Consider the following 18,080-nt stretch of genomic DNA (forward strand, 5'->3'; position numbering starts at 1 on the left):
GTATTTTAAGTTTCAGGGCTGTATAATCTGTGTCCCAGCAACTCAGCTTTGTTGTATGAAAGCAGCCGCAGCAGCATAAAACTGAACAGGCTTGACCACGGTCCAGGAAGATCTCCATTTGTAAAAGTAGGCACTGGCAGATGAGCATAGTTTATTGACACATGATCTGGGCTGTTCTTCATGAGATTCTATGATAGTAAAGGGTGAGGATTGTTTTAACAAAGTACTATTTAAATTTTTTTTTTTTTTTTTTTTGGTCTGGAGCAGAGGACCGAACCCAGGGCCTTGTGCTTGCTACACAAGCACTCTACCACTGAGCTAAATCCCCAACCCTTAAAAAATATTTTTAAGTTTTGGGTATTGTGCTTGCATGTATATTTGTAGATCTATTGAGACTGGACTCACAGGTGGTTGTGAGCCACCATGTGGGTGCTGGGAATTGAACCTGGGTCCTCTAAAAGAGCAGCTGATGCTTTTAGCCACTGAGCCGTCTCTCCATCTCACAAAGTACTATTTTTATAGTGGATGATAAATGTGTTGTCATCTCAGTGTGCTTTGAACTCTGACTGCCTCAGAGCTGTTTCTGACTTATCTTCACTCATTTGGTATTCTGTAGCTCAGCCATCTCTCTGATTCTAAGAAAACCTTCAATGCTGAGGCCTTCAAACCAGGGAGCACTCACAAGTGTAGGATTATTGACTACAGCCAAATGGATGAGCTGGCCTTGCTCTCTCTGCGGAAGTAAGTGCCATTAGCAGCACACGGGGAGGTGTGCTCCTGTGTGTGCATTTTCACTTCCTTCTGGTCTCGCTGGACGAGGGTGTCTTTTCTTGTTGGCATGATTGTGGAGGTCCTAAATTTTAGGCCACCCCTCTTTAGACTGTAATTGTATATTTTTCTTTCGTTCTAGATCTGTTATTGCAGCTCCGTTTCTTAGATATCATGACATCAAAACAGGAACAGTGATAAAGGTAAGAACTCAAGCGTGTATGTAGATCCCTCTCCATCATCAAGCATCTTTATTTACACGGTAACTGTCAGCTCGGTAGTCCTCTTAGTAATACATTGAGTCATGTTTCTCCTGTCTACAAACTGAAATTTCTGTATCTTCCCTTGAGTGACTAATTAATTTCAAAGTAAAGTCTTCTTACTAACCCCACCCAATTAGATGGAGACCGTTGGTCACAAGTCCTGGGGTTGGGATTTGGTGGCAGCTGTCAGAGCAGATAGTCAGTTGTGTGATGTTAGTGAGGACCTGGCTCCAGTTCTCATTCCTCCAGCATATAGCATGAATGGAGCAGTTCCTTTTTAGGTGGAGTTCATTCCTTAAGAGACAGAGTCCCTGGGGCTGGAGAGATGGCTCAGAGGTTAAGAACACTGGCTGTTCTTCCAGAGGTCCTGAGTTCAATTCCCAGCACCTATATGGTGGCTCACAACCATCTGTAATGAGATCTGGCTCCCCCTTCTGGCCTGCAGGCATATATGCAAACAGAACACTGTATACATAATAAATAAATAAATAAATAAATCTTTAAAAAAAAAAAGAGACAGAGTCCCCTCTCAGGGAGTGTTCCTGCACAGAACACAGGACTTACATGCTCAGCCAGGAAAGCTGAGGTTTCCTACGTAGGCCTGGCTGAGTCCGGGTTGAGGGGTCAGGATTGGCTTACCTACATGAGCTTTGGAAGGTGGGCACGGAGACAGACATGACAGCTCTGGTAAGAGAAAGTACTGCCCTGGGATCTCATGATGTCTTCTTGTCAACCCCATAGGGTACCGTGCTGGCTATAAAGCCATTTGGGATACTGGTGAAGGTGGGTGAGCAAATGCGAGGCCTGGTCCCTTCCATGCACCTGGCTGACATTGTGATGAGGAATCCAGAGAAGAAGTACCACCTTGGGGATGAGGTCAAGTGCCGGGTGAGCTCCCTGAAGCAGTCCGTGTTGGGTTAGGGTTAGAGGGGAAGAGAGTGGTTCTGAGCTGAAGTTTCTGCCTTTGTCTGTGAAATGAGTGTGTAATGTCTGCAGGGTATCCTTTACTGAACATTGGGAAAAGAAAAGTGAGTCCCTGGCTTGTTTAGTATGGTGTGAGTTAAGATATGCATACAGAAGAAAGGGCAAGCTAGTTGTGTGGTCTTTTGTCACATGGTCTGGTGCAGGCTGTATGCTGTGGTCAGAGCTCAGAAAGAAGAGAGGTGGGATTCAGCATAGAATCCTGTTATCAATAGCCTCTACCATACACCATATATCTTGTGTCTTATCAAGTCACTGTGTTGTCCAAGTGTGCCAATGAAAGGGTGGGAAAGTCAAGTATCTGTCCAAAGTCCCACAACTAATAAATGGCAGAACCAGTTTTCAGAGTTAGCTCAGTATGATAATAGTGCCCTCTGGACTTCTGACCGTGGTGGAACTTGAACTAAATGGACAAGGTTTGGAAGGTTGTGGAAGAGCAAGGGATATGTTCAGTGTAAGAAATATCATAGCAAAACCCATTATTATGTATAATTAATATATACTAGTCAAAACTGTGTTTAAAACAATAGCCCAGACCCTGGGAGGTAGCTCGGTGGGTAAAGGTGCTTGCTGCAACCTGACAATCTGAGTTGGATTCCTAGGTCCCACATAATGGTGGAAGAGAACCACCCTCTGACCTCTGCACATATGTACCATGGCACATGCATACCTCCCACTTACCCCCTACAACATACATGCACCATGGCATGTGCATCCCTCCTCCCCCACATACAAGCACACATGTATGCCCTTCAACACAGTGAATAAGCAACTAAAAAAATGACAGCCCAGACTGCCACAAAAACATAAGAGGGTTCTACAGATACCTAAATCCCTGAAACTTGTTATAAAAAGTGTGATGCTATACAGTCCAGCATAGAGCCTGTTGTGTTTGGGCGGTGGGAGTTCCTGGTTCTGTTCTTGTGTTGGTACTGATAGTTGAACCCAGTGCCTCCTGTGCGCTAAGCATGCTGTTCCACTTAAGTACACTGCTGGCTTTAGCCAAGGTTGTTGTTTTTTTTGTTTTGTTTTATTTTGTTTTCCAAGGCAGGGTTTCTCTCTGTAGTTTTGGTACCTGTCCTGGATTTCACTCTGTAGACCAGGCTGGCCTCGAACTCACAGAGATCTGCCTGGCTCTGCTGCCTGGCTGAGCCAAGTTTTCTTATGTCTCCTATATTTCATTATTATTGACGCAGAAAGGGCAGTAATTGCACATTGGTGCAAATTTTTATGTAGTGAGGCTGAGGGATTAAAAACAGTTTTCTCTCATTTGGTGGTGGTGCACACCTTTTAATTCCAGCACTTAGGAGACTGAGGCAGGTGGATCTCTGTGAGTTTGAGGCCAGCCTGAATTACAGAGTGAGTTCCAGGACAGCTAGGACTGTTTCCACAGAGAAACCCTTCTCATTAAAAAAAAAGAAAGAAAGAAAAGAAAGAAATGGGTTTCTCTGCCCTCCGCGTAATTGGATTGCTCAGTCTTAGATTATAACTAATAAATAATAAATACCACTACAAGGTAGCAAGGTAGGCATAAGGTGTGCCATTGTAAGTCTCTGAAACCCCAGGCTAGTGCTGCTGTAAGAGAACAATCACACTGTGGCTGGGAAAGGGTTGCCAACACAGCAGCTTGTGAGAGGAAGTCCATTTGAAATAGAGATTTCTACGCTTTAGGTGGCCATCCTGCGGGAAACAAACGCCTACAGCTGAGATTATTAGAGGTGAAAGGTGGTTGGTTCTTGGAGAATGATCTATGGCCTTTGGGTTCATGGGATAGCAGACCAGTCAGTGGTTTTCTTGGTAACAAACAACTTGTTAATAGCCTCTATCTTCTCCCTAGGTTTTGCTCTGTGACCCTGAAGCCAAGAAGCTGTTAATGACCCTGAAGAAAACACTTATTACATCCAAACTCCCTGCCATTACGTGCTATGAGGATGCCAAGCCTGGCCTGCAGACGCATGGTGTTATCATGAGGGTCAAGGCCTATGGCTGCATTGTAAAGTTCTACAACAGTGTGCAGGGGCTGGTGCCCAAGCATGAGCTCAGTGACCAGCATATCGCTGACCCTGAGAAGGTCTTCTATCCTGGCCAGGTAACCCTTTCCTATACAGGTCTCCTATCCTTAGTGACGCCATGAACACAGGTTTACAGGACAGTGGCAGATGACTGCCTTTTAAAAGGAAGAGAAAGGGAGCACAGATAAGGTGGGCCTGAGCCAGTTAAAACGGGGAGGGCAATAACCCAGAGGCACTCCCTGGAATCTAAGGACCCAGGCCCACTGCCTGCAAGAAATGCCTCATAACCTATAATGAACCAGAGGTCCACCTTAGACTCACCAGAGGAGGAGTGTTGAAAAGCTTATGGGTTTGAGCTTCTCGTAAAGAACTTCTTAAAACTTAGAGGCTTCTAACTTGAAGTTATTTATGTCTTTGTTTAGAGGGTTGCTATATGGGACTTTTAATGTAGTCTCTATCATCTTTTCCCTGCCTTTGGATCTCACCTAAGATCCGTGCAGTACTCATGAGGGCACTTTGCTCCAGGCTCTGAAGGCCAGACCTGCTGCTGCAGATGGCGGCCAGATCCGTGTGATTTCTCACCAGGTGGTAAAGGTGGCAGTGTTGAACTGTGAGCCTTCCAAGGAGAGGATGCTCCTGTCCTTCAAACTGTTGAGTGATTCAGAGCCAGAGAATGAGAGTGTCGAAACCAGTCAGAAGAAAGGAAGAGCCGTTGACGTTGGGCAGGTACCTGACAAGTGATTGTGTCGTATGGCGACAGCGGTACTGGAGAAGTACTAGAGCCTGTGGAGGAAAAGAGAGGTGGCTCTGTGAGATTGGGGGGGGGGGGGGGGCTTTGTCCTGCCTGCCATAGCAAATGGAGGCTTGCTTGAAAGAAAAGTTATGTTATGGCATGGCTTTGCTGGTCTCTTCTCCAATTGCTAAGGCCAGCCCTCCGTTTCCTCTTGCTTCCAGGAATCAGCTGAGAAACTGGCAGGGGGAACCCCAGAGGAATCCTAGTGTGGGGTATAGGTGGAGATGTGGGGTCTAGAGGAAAATGCCCTTGATTTAACCCCTTGGTGACCTCTGACATTGGATCCGGTACCTCTGAGCTCTTTGCTCAGGGCTGACACTGATTTTTACCTTCTGATTCTGAGCAGTTGGTGGATGTAAAGGTTTTGGAGAAGACCAAAGATGGACTGGAGGTGGCCATCCTTCCCCACAACATCCCTGCTTTCCTCCCCACCCCTCACCTGTCAGACCATGTTGCCAACGGCCCACTGTTGCATCACTGGCTCCAGGCAGGTGACACCCTTCACCGAGTGCTGTGTCTGAGCCAGGGTGAGAAACCTATTGTATCCTTGACTGGTATCGGGGCAGTGGAAGGCAGTGGGTGCTTGGATGGGAAATTCTAGACCAGGACTAGGAGGAAAAAATCAACTATTTGAGCTTAAAAATGCTTCCATAAGATCGAATTGATGACCAGACGTGGGACTAGAAAGTGGAAACAGGCCCAGGAAGAGCTGCCATGAGCTGGGTGGGGTTGAGGTGGTTAACCAGAGAGGTTGTCCCTGTTGGAGTCTAGGGCTCAGAGTGGTTCCCTGAGTGCTACTCGTAGGTATATTTCAAAACAACACTACGTTTTCTTTCCTAAACAAAGTCCTTAGGGCAGCAGGGTAGAATGGGGTTCATTGGCAGGACAGGGCAGTGGTTAACCCAGCTGTTGGACTGTGAACCTGCTGGCGGACCGTTAGGACTCTGGAGAGGAGTTAGCAGGAAGAACTGAAATTGATTGTCAGCGTCATGGGAGGAACATCAGTAGCTCCTGAAGGGCAGCCCCACTGGAGCCGCTACCCCAGCATGAGGTAATGCTTAAGAACAGCCTCTCCCAAGCTCTAGTGTGATGCCCCTGTGTGGTTCTTGACCTGGAGCGACCCATGGTAGTAGCAAGGTCAGTGAACTAGGAGGAAGAAATGGAGCAACAGCTACGTCATTTGTCTTTCTGGAACATTCCTTAATGAAGTTCCACTAGCTTCTTTGCAGGAAGCCAGCTTTGGTCTCCACAGTAGAAGGTGGCCAGGACCCCAAGAGCCTCTCAGAAGTTCAGCCTGGAATGCTGCTCATGGGCTTTGTGAAGAGCATCAAGGACTACGGTGTGTTCGTGCAGTTCCCTTCGGGTCTTAATGGACTGGCCCCTAAAGCTGTAAGTTCAGTTCTATGCACAAGGGCCTTTGGGGAGAGAGCTCAGGCTCATAGACCTGCTGAGCTGAGAGCAGCAGAGGACTTCAGTATTTTAAGGGGCCAAGGGGGATCACTTTAGGTGTGAATGCCCTGGAGACACTGGGAAAGGGTTGAATGCAGCTGACGTGCTGATCCTGCTGCCTGCCCTGTATCCTCTTTCCCACAGCAGTATTGGTGACGGTGGCTTTGTTAAGAGGACGGACTCGTGTTTGTAGCGTGTTCAGACTAAATTTTCCTGATTAGCCCAGTGTAGTTTTTTGAACCTCCTGTGGTTTTTAAGGTGTGAAGGCACCAAAATATCCTTGGAATTACTTTTTTCTCCTCTGCGCTTTTGAATTACAAGCTTTTCAGATGGGAAAAGATCCTAACATTTCCTTAAGTGGAGCTTTCATGTCTGCTGTGTACACTGAGTCCTGCAGGACATAGACACATGATGACAACATTGAGCAAGCAGCACAGGGCTGACTTGTTGTGGAATGTCTAACTAGGCAAAGATTGTTGCATTTTCATTAATTAAATAAAATTTACCTGAGTTCAGAGAGACAGGCTTAGCAGCTAGTTGACAGGAAGTAGCAGGGAGGAGCTTAGAGTGGGTTTTTAGTGAGGTGGTGTGGAAGGAGAGGAGCTTCCGGGAATGGCGGTAAAGAGAACGTTTAGCCAGCTGCTACTCTAACTCTGAGATAGCAGGTTTTCACCCGAGCCTTTGAGTCCAGAGTTTTATTAGAACGAAAGAGATTTAGTTAAAGCTTCCTAAACCACAGCAACAGCCATTGTCTGGGGGCAGAATCCCCCCAGGAATCACCCACCCCGCTGCTAGTAGTTTAAAGCACAGACACTGTCATTGGGCGCCAAAGGCAGCAGGCTTTTTTAGGCTGCCAGCTCCCAAACCATGACATAGAGACTTATTATTAATTATGAATGCTGGGCCTTAGTTTAGGCTTGTTTCTACTAGCTAGCTTTTTTTAACTTAACCCATTTCTACTAATCTATGTGCTGCCCCGAGGCTCATTTATCTCATCTGTGTACAATCCATTCTGCTTTCCTGCTTCATCCGTATCTGGCTGGCCGGCCTCCTTTTTCTCTCCTCCTGCCAGCCCTGTCTATCCCTCCTCTGCCTACCTATGGGCCATTCAGCTTCTTATTAGACCAGTCAGATGCCTTAGGCCAGCAAGGTGAAACAGCAACACATCTATACATAGTTAAACAAATGCAGCATACCTTTACATAGTTAGTGATTCTGCAACACAAACAAATGTAACACATCTTTACTTAGTTAAACAAATATTCTATTCCACAACATTGTCCTTATCCTGGACTACCTTAATGGACAGCTACTTTCTTTTTCTCATTTTTTATCAACTGTTCAGATCATGAGTGACAAGTTTGTAACCACTCCAAGTGACCACTTCGTGGTGGGTCAGACGGTCGTTGCTAAGGTGACCAATGTGGACGAGGAGAAGCAAAGGATGCTGCTGTCTCTGCGGCTGTCAGACTGCAGTCTGGGGGATTCGGCCAGCACCAGCTTCCTCCTCCTGTGCCAGTGCCTGGAAGAGCTGCAGGGTGTTCGCAGCCTCATGAGCAACCAAGGTGGGGCATGTGTAGTGGAGGCAGGAAGCAGAGGATGAGGCAAACGGGAGAGTGTGCTTTCATTGTACCTGTGTTAGGGTGACTTGGGGGCTTTCTACATAAAACAAACAAAACAAACTGATGCAGTTTGATGCGGGGATCAAGTCTATATGGCCAGTTTGGCCCTAGACTATGGGTCTCAGTGACCCTTGTACCTGAGTCTCCCCAGTAGCGTGGGGCTGTAGTTGCATGCCACCTTAGCAAGCATTTTTCTTTCTCCCGTTCCTTTCTGTTCCTCTCTTTTCTTTTGTGTTACTAGATACTGCACCAACCTAGGACCTCAAGCATACTAGGCAAGTGCTTTACTGCTGACCTGTGTTCTCCATCTAAGCTTTCTTAAATAGTATATGTTTATAAAGTAATCATTATGTGTTGATGAAATGAATACCCATCTACTACCCAGATTAAGATGAAGATCTGCCTGAATGCTTGCTGGGCAGTGGTGGCACATACCTTTAATCTCAGCACCTGGAGGCAGAGACTGGCAGATCTTTGAGTTTGAGGTCAACCTGGTCTACAGAGTGAGTTCAGGACAGCCAGAGCTACACAGGAAAACCCTGTCCCAAAAAAACAAACAGAAATTATGTTTATTTGTGTGTGCACCTGAGAGAATGTGAGTATGCCATAGCATGTATGCATGTATAGGTCAGAGAACATTCCATGGGAATTTGTTCTTTCCTTCCACCATGTGGGTCACAGGGATTGAACTCAGGTCCTCAGGCTTGACAGCAGGAGCCCACTGAGCCAACCTACTGGCCTGACACTAGAAAATTTTGTTTTTGTGCTAGATTTGTTTTGTTGAGACGGGTCTCACTGTGTAGCCCTGGTTAGCCTGGAACTTACTATGTGTAGACCAGGCTGTCCTCAAAATCACAGAGGTCTGTCTCTGCCTCCCACATTTGGTCTGACACTGGGTGGTTTGCAGGAAGTGAATTCACTCTTTCAGTGTTGAGTGTTTCTCTGCTCCATGATGCCAGCACATTTCCAGAGGAAAGGTGCTGAGAGTGTCCTTCTCTAAGTCCCTGCTTTCTGTGGGACTCTGGCAGACTCTGTGTTGATCCAGACACTGGCTGAGATGACCCCAGGGATGGTCCTTGATGTCGTGGTACAAGAGGTGTTGGAAGATGATTCAGTGGTGTTCAGTGGGGGTCCTGTGCCTGACCTGATCTTGAAAGCCAGCAGATACCATCAGGCAGGTGAGTTTGCTCATCATGGGTTGTTGGGAGACCCTGTGCTTAATTGCTCCCACTGCTGGATACAGAATTTCCGAGGTCGCATAGTGGATGAGTGGATTGAGTTGAAGCGAACTTACTTACCCTATGTGCGTGAAAAGTAAGACTAGTTATGTCAGGATAAATGTTTAAGTATGCATCTTGTTAGGACTAGTGTCAGTGCTCAACTTAACAGGATGTAGAATTACCTAGGTTGGCCTCTGGGCTGTGTTAATTGCAATAGAGCAGTCTGGACTGAGTTCCTGGGCTAAGTAAAGAAAGGGAGCTGAATAGCAGCATGCGTTCTTTGCTTTCTGCTTTTTGATTGGTGCAATATGATCAGTGTTTCCAATTCCTGCTGACCTTACTTCTCCACCATGGTGGGCTGCACCTTGAACTGTGAGCCAGAATTCACCTTGTCTCCCATAAGCTGCTTTATTAAGGGGTTTTATTACAGCAACAGGAGACTAAGACAGAAGAGCCTTTTTGTGTTTGGATAAAGTTGTGATTTTATGTTACTAATTGCGTAAGTTAAGACCTACCCCAGCCCTAGCTAGGTGTGGTAGACCGACCACGTTGGTTTCCCTAACTGTGGGCCATCTTTGCCCTTTGGACTGAGGGTCCAGGAGAGATACCTTCCCTTCCCCTTTCCACAAGCCTGATCGTGCTGTGTTTGGTTCTCTACTGCAGGGCAGAAGGTGGAGTCTGGGCAGAAGAGGAGGGTTGTAGTCCTGCATGTGGACATGCTGAAGTTGGAGGTCCATGTTTCCCTTCACCAGGATTTGGTGAATAGGAAAGCTAGAAAGGTAAGCTTATTAGTTTCCATCTTTTTGACTTTGTATCTTGACTTCCACACTACACTCACATCTCAGGGAGCTTGTAGTTAGATTGACTGTGTGCCTGGTTCTGTCGAAGACATTTTCCATTTTTACCTCTAAGATTTTTAATTTATTCATTAGGTATACAGCATGTATGACTGCAGGCCAGAAGAGGGCACTAGATCTCATTACAGATGGTTGTGAGCCACCATGTGGTTGCTGGGAATTGAACTCAGGACCTCTGGAAGAGCAGTCAATGCTCTTAACCTCTGAGCCATCTCTCCAGCCCCCAGTTTTACCTCTTATCCTGGGGTAACTAATAGGACAGATTTTCATGCTTGCTAGGGTGACAAATTTTTTTTGTTGTTGTTGTTTATTTTTTTTTTGGAGCTGAGGATCGAACTCTGGGCCTTGTGCTTGCTAGGCAAGCACTCTACCACTGAGCTAAATCCCCAACCCCGAGTGACAAATTTTATGATTCCATCTTTAGGGCCAGTTGGGTACTGTAATGAGTGAGTAGGACATACTCGCTATGATTAGGGAGGGTTAGCGCTCGGACCAGACAGACTGGCAGGTGTGCCTGACCCACACAAGCCAGACTGTTTGTCTCCATCCAGTTGTTTTTAGAGGACTGCCTGGGTCTAATGTTGCTAAATGTACATTGTCTTCCAACCCCACGCCAACCCCTGCCTACCTCTTTGAGTTTTTGAGACAAGCTGGCTTTGAACTCAGTCCTGCTGTGACCTCTCAAGTGCTAATTTTATTATAGGTACCACCATGCCTTTGACTTTTAAGGCAGAATTTAAATTTTATTTGAAATAAATGTTGAAAATGTTGTGAACTAACTTAAAAAAAGAAGTCATTCGATACAAACAAATCAGGTCTGGGCATTTCTTATGTCCAGGTAGCATGTCTGTGCTCTTTCCTGAGTGCCTCTGTACCCTTTTCTGATGTAAGTAAGAGCTGGGTTTGGAAATACGCTCCTTTAGTCCCCCTAGATCTCTGAGTTTGAGACCAGCCTGGTCTTCAATGAAAGTTTCAGGACAGCTAGGGCTACACAGAAACCATGTCTTGAAAAACCAAAAAACACAAAGAGTGAGTTTAAGAAAAATATCAAAATCTGTAAAAATTTTCTCTGGGTAAGAATGTACAGGTTGATTATTGCTTATTCAAAACGAAATGCTTGGGACCAAAAGTGTTTCAAATTTTTAGGCTTTTGTTTTAGTTATTTGAACCAAATTTTCCCTCTGTTACACGGGCTGATTTCCATTTCCTGAGTGCTGAAATTACAGGTGTATACCAGCATGCTAGATAACTTCAGACTCTTGAATTTTAGAATATTTACATAGACATCACTCGTTTAATATTCCTTTAAAGATATCTGAAACCTGAAATGCCTAACATGTAAAACTTCTGAAGTCTCATCTGCTAATAACTCTCAGAAGCGTGGATTTGGGGTTTTAGATTTTTCAATTAGATATGTTCAGCCCAAGCATTTTTTTGTTGCTGGTTTGTTTTGTTTTAAAAGAGTTTCTCAAATGTAGAAACTGGCCTAGGAAACACTAAGTGGCCCTTGAACTATCAGTGATTGTCTTACCTCAGCCTCCAGCTGCTGGCATTACAGGTATGTGCCAACGTGCCAGCAGTCTCTCTTGGTGTATGGTGAGGCCCTACCATCTTACCATCTAAGTAAAGCTGAGGCTCAGAAGAGCATGAACACAGTGGGATTGTGGGGCAAGCAGAGTGGAGTGCTTGGAACACAATGAGGTCCCATTAAAGATTCCTGCATCAATGATGTAACAAGTGCCGTGGGACTGTGGCAGGACCAGTCTGAAGACCCCTGGTGGTCTCCTAGCTGTGCATCGGATTCACCAGAATAACTCCCAGAGTTGCAATTCAGTAGTTCTAGGATGGGACATAGGAATTTACATTCAAAACAAATGAAAGCCAGGCCTGATATCATACCTCTATAATCCCAGCACTTGGGTAGCTGAGGCATGAATATTTGAGTTCTAGGACACTGTGGACTACATAGCAAAACCTTGTCTAAAAGAAAAGAGCCAGTGCGAGGGGATGCTGGGGATGCTAGGAGCCGATTATTCAGGGAGAGGAAACTATGTCTGTAGAGGGAAAGCTAGTTGCTTACAAGCCAGTCTCTTGGGTATCGGGGCTTCTTCACACACTGCCATGTGGAGCCATGCATAAAGTAACCATACTGTGTGAAAAATGAATATAACTCTTCCCCTTTCCAGCTGAGGAAAAGCAGTAGACACCAAGGCATTGTACAGCACCTGGAGGAGACCTTTGGCGTGGCCTCCTTGATGGAGACTGGCCACCTTGTAGCTTTCTCCCTGACTTCTCACCTCAACGACACTTTCCACTTTGACTCTGAGAAGCTGCAAGTGGGACAGGGTGTCTGCCTTACCCTCAAGACCACGGAACCTGGAGTGACCGGTCTGATTTTGGCTGTGGAAGGGCCAGCTTCTAAGAGGACCAGGAGACCAGCTCGGAGGGATTCAGAGATGGTTGATGACAAAGAGGAGGAAGAGGACACAGATTTGATTGTGAGGACTAAAAGGAAGCATGGCCTGGCTATTGGGGACAAAGTCACTGGGACCGTTAAGTCTGTGAAGGCCACGCATGTCGTCGTGATGCTAGAAGATGGCGTCATTGGCTGTATCCACGCCTCCCGCATTCTAGACGATGTTCCAGTGGGCATGTCTCCTACAACCACACTAAAAGTTGGAGAGAAAGTCACTGCACGAGTGATCGGTGGGCGAGATGTGAAGACCTCCAGGTACGAGGGCTGGGGAGATTGGGCCGACTTTGCGGGGAGTGGCAGTTAGAGGAGGAAGAGCATAGGCAGGTGTTAAAAAGTTGCATTAAATATTTTTTCTCAGTTAACTAGAAGGCAATCACTCAGAGTCCTTTAGCATATTGTTTTTAAAAATAGAATGTAGTGGTTAAAGGGTGGATTTAAAGTTAGACCTGGCTTTGAATTTCAGATTAACTGCCGAGTTATTTCCGTAATTTGTAAAGTGAGAACAATGGGCTCGTCTGCCTGTGGAAGCCACTGGGCAAAGAGAGCATGTGTGCTGCCTGCTCAGTAGGTGGCTTCCTCAGCTCTTACTTAGTGTCTGTCTTCAGTCTGTAGTCCATCCTCCAGGGCACATCTTTTATGATTTGTGTGTGCTTGCACATGTGCGTTCACAGGCACGTACATAGTATAGCCTGTGTGTGGCGGTTAGAAGACAGCTTTCAGGAATCAGCTCTCTGCTGCCACCTTGAGGGACTTGAGGACTGACCTAAGGTGGTTGGGCCTGCACACAAGCCGTAAATCTTGCTGTGTGGTTTCATAGTAGAGTTTCTTGCTGTACGAGAAAAGAAGGGGTTCAAAGCCTGGCCTATGGTTGGCATGCTAATTTCAAGAACTAAGCGTTGGCTCTTCAGAGACTCAGACATCCTCTCTAGACCTCTAGAATGAAACAGGAAGTTCTGTCAGTCAAGTCTGACAGGCTCTGTTGTCATAGCCCTGAAAGCTCTTCAGCAAGGCCTTTGTTAGCCTAGTGCAGGATTGTGAGGGAGGGAAGTGCTGGTGGTCAGCTTGGGTTAGGGTGGGGCAGGCACAAACACCCTGATCGGGGGTCATTGTGTTAGCAGAGGGTAAGGAGTGATTTGATTTCTTTCTCATTCTCTAGGTTTCTCCCAGTAAGTCACCCCAGATTTGTTCTGACCATCCTGGAGCTGAGCGTTCGGCCAAGGTGAGGGAAACCCTGGCAGTGGCCTCATGGGCAGAGACCCTGAGTTCGTCCTAATCCACTGAGTCTGTGTCTAGAGGGAACTGCTCATCTACCTTTTCCTACCGGGAGACTGCGAACTTAGCAGAGCATGCCTACGGTTCCAGCTCAGCATCTGGTCAAGGAGTGCCACATGGAAAGACTAGGCTTCACTTGTGTGTTTTTAAAGAACAGAATTCTTGACTACATGTTTTTGTTTGAGCATGCTGAGGGTGGCAACTAAGGCCTCATGTTACCACACAGTTGCGTTAGAGGTATAAAAACTAAAGTGGGCATCGAGCAGTGGTTCTCAGCCTGTGGGTCGTGACCCCAGGAAGTGTCAAACAACCCTTTCATAGGGGTTGCCTAAGACCATTGGAAAACACAGATATATACATTATGATTCATAACAGTAGCAAAAATACACTTATGAAGTAGCAATGAAATAATTTTATGGTTTGGAGTCACCACAACATGGCAGGGGCTCAGCATTAGGAAGGTTGAGAACCACTGGCATAATCCTAGCCCTTGGGAGGCTACGGCAGGAGGATGGTCCTAAATTCAAGGCCAGGCTAGGCCGCGGAGTCAGAGCCTGTCTCACAAAGCAGAGTAGAATTTCAGCTTTGCTTTCAGGTTTGCTGGGCGGTGTCCTAACAAAAAGAACATTTCTGCTCTGGACCCCAGGTTTTAGAACTCAGCAGTTCCCGAAATAAGCACTGTAGCCAAGGATACTTACTCTGTCAACTCAGGCAACTTCACTGCTTGGTGACAGAAAGCTGGAGTGTTAGGTCATCTGGTGAGTTCTGTAAGTGACATCGTGTAAGAGACTCCAGGGCTGGACTGTGGTCCCTGTGGTGGTGACTCCTCTTTTTGACCTGCGGGCCTGATCATTTCTGCTTCCTATAAAAGACCTCAACCTTTTGGGGTTTATGGACCATCAGTAAATGATACTGAAGACATGTGCCCACAGGAATGCCATGTAGGGTCACCTGGGAGCCAACAAGTTGTCGGTCTTGCATCAAGGGATGTTACAAAAAGGCTTTTAGAATAACTTCTGAGAAATAGGGTGTGCTCGGAGGCTTGAAGGACCAGAGTATTTCTAGGAAGGCTTGTGCCTGAGGAAGGGGGTGATTTCTGGGACATTGAGTTTCATTTGCTGACCATGTTTTTGAAACATCAAATCATCCCATTCATTTTTAGATAATAGTATATTTAGTGCACTGACCACATATCTTTGTTTACTCTGGTGTACTTAGTTTTACAGATTTCTTTATTGTATCTTCTTACACAGTCTTTGTTGTGCAGAATGAAAAGCCTTCACCGTGCTGGTGGCTTTAGTGCAGTGTCTTTCCCTTTGGACTGTGATGTCATAGTTTTTAGTTAGCAACTTTTAATTATGGTCAAGGTCAAGTCCTTTATTTGGACTAAGGGTAAAGATCTCACGCTCTGGATACTGCCATGGATAAGTCAGTAACTGTGAGAAGAGGCTGCAGTCCTTCGAACTGAACCTGGGCTCTCTGCAAGAATAAGTGCCCCTAACCACTGAGCCATCCCTCCAGCTCCTAATGTTTATGTTTGAAAATTAGTATTTAGAAGTCAGAATGAGAAACATTTGAATGATTCTGTATCCACTTACTCAGTGGCGTGATACTTCCTTCATTAAAATTTTATTTTTGAAGAGGTCCATCTCCAGTTGATAATAGAAGGCAGTAGAGGTCACTAAGACCCCGGTCATTCTTGGTTCTTGCTTTAGTGCTTCAGGAACACATGCAGGACTAGGACCTTAAGGTGTTCCTTTCTCTCAGTAGTAGTTGTTCAGAATGAGTTAGTGCAGCTTATCGTTCAAGTGTAAAATGCTTTGAAGTGTGTGTGTGTGTGTGTGTGTGTGTGTGTGTGTGTGTGTGTGTGTGTTGAGACAGGGTTTCTCTGTAGCCCTGGCTGTCCTGGAACTCATTCTATAGACCAGGCTGGCCTCGAAATCAATGAGTTCTGCCTGCCTCTTCCTCCAAAGTGGAGGCATGTGTCTCCACACCACAATAAACTTTCTGTTTCCTTTTATCAGTGCACTTCCTGCCCTCTACGAGCTTTCGGTGTGCATCAGGACTGACTGGGCTTAAAAAAAAAAAAAAATTGTTGCATTTGAAAAAAAGGTTTTTGAATGGATGGTTGTTGCTCAGTGCTAGAGTGCTTACCTGGGATGTGCAAGGGCCTAGACTTCATCCCCAGCACTCTGAAAAGAATTTTTTTTGGTAGATCTGCCCGCTTAGGATCAGTTTAAATGATAATAATTTATCCTGTGAAAGTGCCAAACCATACTCATTCTCAAAATGACAGTTTACATTTAAGGTTGTTTCTGATCCTCCTAAAAATTACAGAAAAATTCTTACAATGCCTCAGTCAACAACTCTGGACTCACCACTGTGTTCACGTGTCTTTGGGTGGAACTGCTGAGTCAGAATGCATATGCACTCACAGCTTCTCTAGTGAGGAACATTTCTACATTCTCTAGCACATAGGGCCATATTTGCATTGTTGCCGCCATTACTGTCCTATTATATGGATGAGCCTCGTCTTGTTTTAGAAATTATCTGAGTGGGTAAGTGGGGTTAGCCATTCTTCCTCCCTTTTTTTGTTGTTTGTTTAGCAATGTGTGGATTGACAACTTTCAGATCACATGCCCTTACGTGTCTGAAAATAAGTTGATAATGGTAGCTTAGCAGAGGTCGGAGAACTGGTTTGGAGTTAAGCTCTGACTTCAGCTCCTAGCTCAGCAGCAAAGAGTAGAGTTGCTCTCCACACTGCCTAATTCACATGAGATTGTGGTCAAATTCAGTGAGTTGAGGGTTTTTTTGGGGGGCTGGGGGGCGGTTTGAGACAGGGCTCATCTATATAGCCCTAACTATCCTGGAACTTGCTCTGTAGACCAGGCTGGCCTTGAACTCACAAAGATCCACTTGCCTCTGCCTCCCAAGTGCTGGGATCAAAGGTGGTGTGCCAACACCGCCTGGTAATAAAGTTTTAGTCATTAAGTTTATGAAAGACTCACGAGCTAGTTCACCACTGGTTTATACATAGATTGATGACTTGGAAAAGAGATAATTAGTTCCGGGTTGGCTATTGAGAAGTCTCCTTTAAGGGGGGAGTTGTCCATGAGAGTAATAGCAGAGTGCTGTACGGACATCTGGTCATTTGAGGTAGGGTCTTTCGAGCTAGACTCTACCCAGCGGCTGGCTCACTCTGTCCTTTGCCTTTTTGCAGTGAGTTGAAGAAGGATAGCTACAGTGTGCTTAATACTCACTCTGTGAACCCCGTGGAGAAGACTGAGCAGTACCAGGCCGGCCAGACCGTGACTTGCTTCTTCAAGAAGGTGAGTAGTTGCTGCCCTCGCTGCAGGGCTGACTTTCCTCCAGAGCAGCGTGGGTCAGACTGGAGTGAGACTCACTGGCTTTCCTGGTAGTCCTTACTCCCATGTAGGCTGAGGGTGATGATACATGGCCTCTGCCCCTAAAAGCCTGTCTCTAGGTGGCACCAAAATAAAGGAGTGGTGGTAGGGAGCAGATGCACCTCTACCGGTCTCCCTTCTGTGTGTGTCCTGGCTCTGGTCCCTGTCTGTCCAACCTTGAAGAAACGCCTGTTCAACTTAAAGATTGAACTGAGTGAGAGGACCAAGAATGTAATGCAGAGGGCTACAGAGATGGCGCCGCAGTTAAGAGCATTTGCTGCTCTTCCAGAGGACCCAGCTGTCATTCCCAACTCCCACCTGGTGGCTTACAGTTCTCTGCTAACTCCAGTTCTGGGTGTCTAGGGGTCCAACATCCTCTTCTGACCTCCCTGGGCACCAGGCATGCACATGCTACACTTACATATATGCAGGAAAAACACTCAAGACATAAAATAAAAATAAACAAATCCTTTAAAACTACGTAATATGGAGGAAAAGGTTGAAAGGACCAAAATTTTAAAAGAACATCAGAAAGGCAGCATGCAGGATAAACGCAGACAATGCCAGAAGAACCAAGCAGTGGATTGGTTGCAAATGAACAGACAGGTTGGTGTGGCTGTCAGAGTCCAATCTTCAGTAACAATAGCAAAGTGACCAAGTTGATGGCCTGTGTGGTTAAGTGGATTGATGTTAACACAATCTGGAGATCTCTCCTTTTATGGATGGACAAATTACAGCACAGTTTAAACAGTAGCTGGCCATCTGCAGCTGTCTAGTGGAAGACGTCATGAGCAGCACCAGAGCTGATACTGCCCAGAACCAAGTGGACATGTTGCTCCAGGATATGGCAGGCCTTGACCCCAGTGTAGAGCTGCTGCAGGGCCAGACCACTCCATGGGCACAGTGTGGCCTTGGCTGAGCAGGATGAGCTGTTCAGAGACTGGCTCACCTTTGGTACTAAGT

General features: G+C 46.1%; 1 protein-coding gene across 1 annotated transcript in view; it reads left to right on the forward strand.

Annotated features, from left to right (window-relative positions):
- Positions 1–18,080, forward strand: part of Pdcd11 (programmed cell death 11) — a 47,498-nt gene that overhangs the window by 16,662 nt on the left and 12,756 nt on the right. Inside the window, exons 10-22 of the mRNA XM_036171859.1 lie at positions 617–741; positions 911–971; positions 1,773–1,919; positions 3,850–4,101; positions 4,610–4,750; positions 5,164–5,358; positions 6,036–6,206; positions 7,612–7,831; positions 8,917–9,066; positions 9,772–9,887; positions 12,152–12,696; positions 13,598–13,660; positions 16,934–17,042. Of these exons, the coding sequence (XP_036027752.1) occupies positions 617–741; positions 911–971; positions 1,773–1,919; positions 3,850–4,101; positions 4,610–4,750; positions 5,164–5,358; positions 6,036–6,206; positions 7,612–7,831; positions 8,917–9,066; positions 9,772–9,887; positions 12,152–12,696; positions 13,598–13,660; positions 16,934–17,042 (2,295 nt within the window). The remainder of the gene's footprint in view (positions 1–616; positions 742–910; positions 972–1,772; positions 1,920–3,849; positions 4,102–4,609; positions 4,751–5,163; positions 5,359–6,035; positions 6,207–7,611; positions 7,832–8,916; positions 9,067–9,771; positions 9,888–12,151; positions 12,697–13,597; positions 13,661–16,933; positions 17,043–18,080) is intronic.

Source organism: Onychomys torridus, chromosome 1 (assembly GCF_903995425.1).
Source record: "Onychomys torridus chromosome 1, mOncTor1.1, whole genome shotgun sequence".
NCBI lineage: Eukaryota > Metazoa > Chordata > Mammalia > Rodentia > Cricetidae > Onychomys > Onychomys torridus.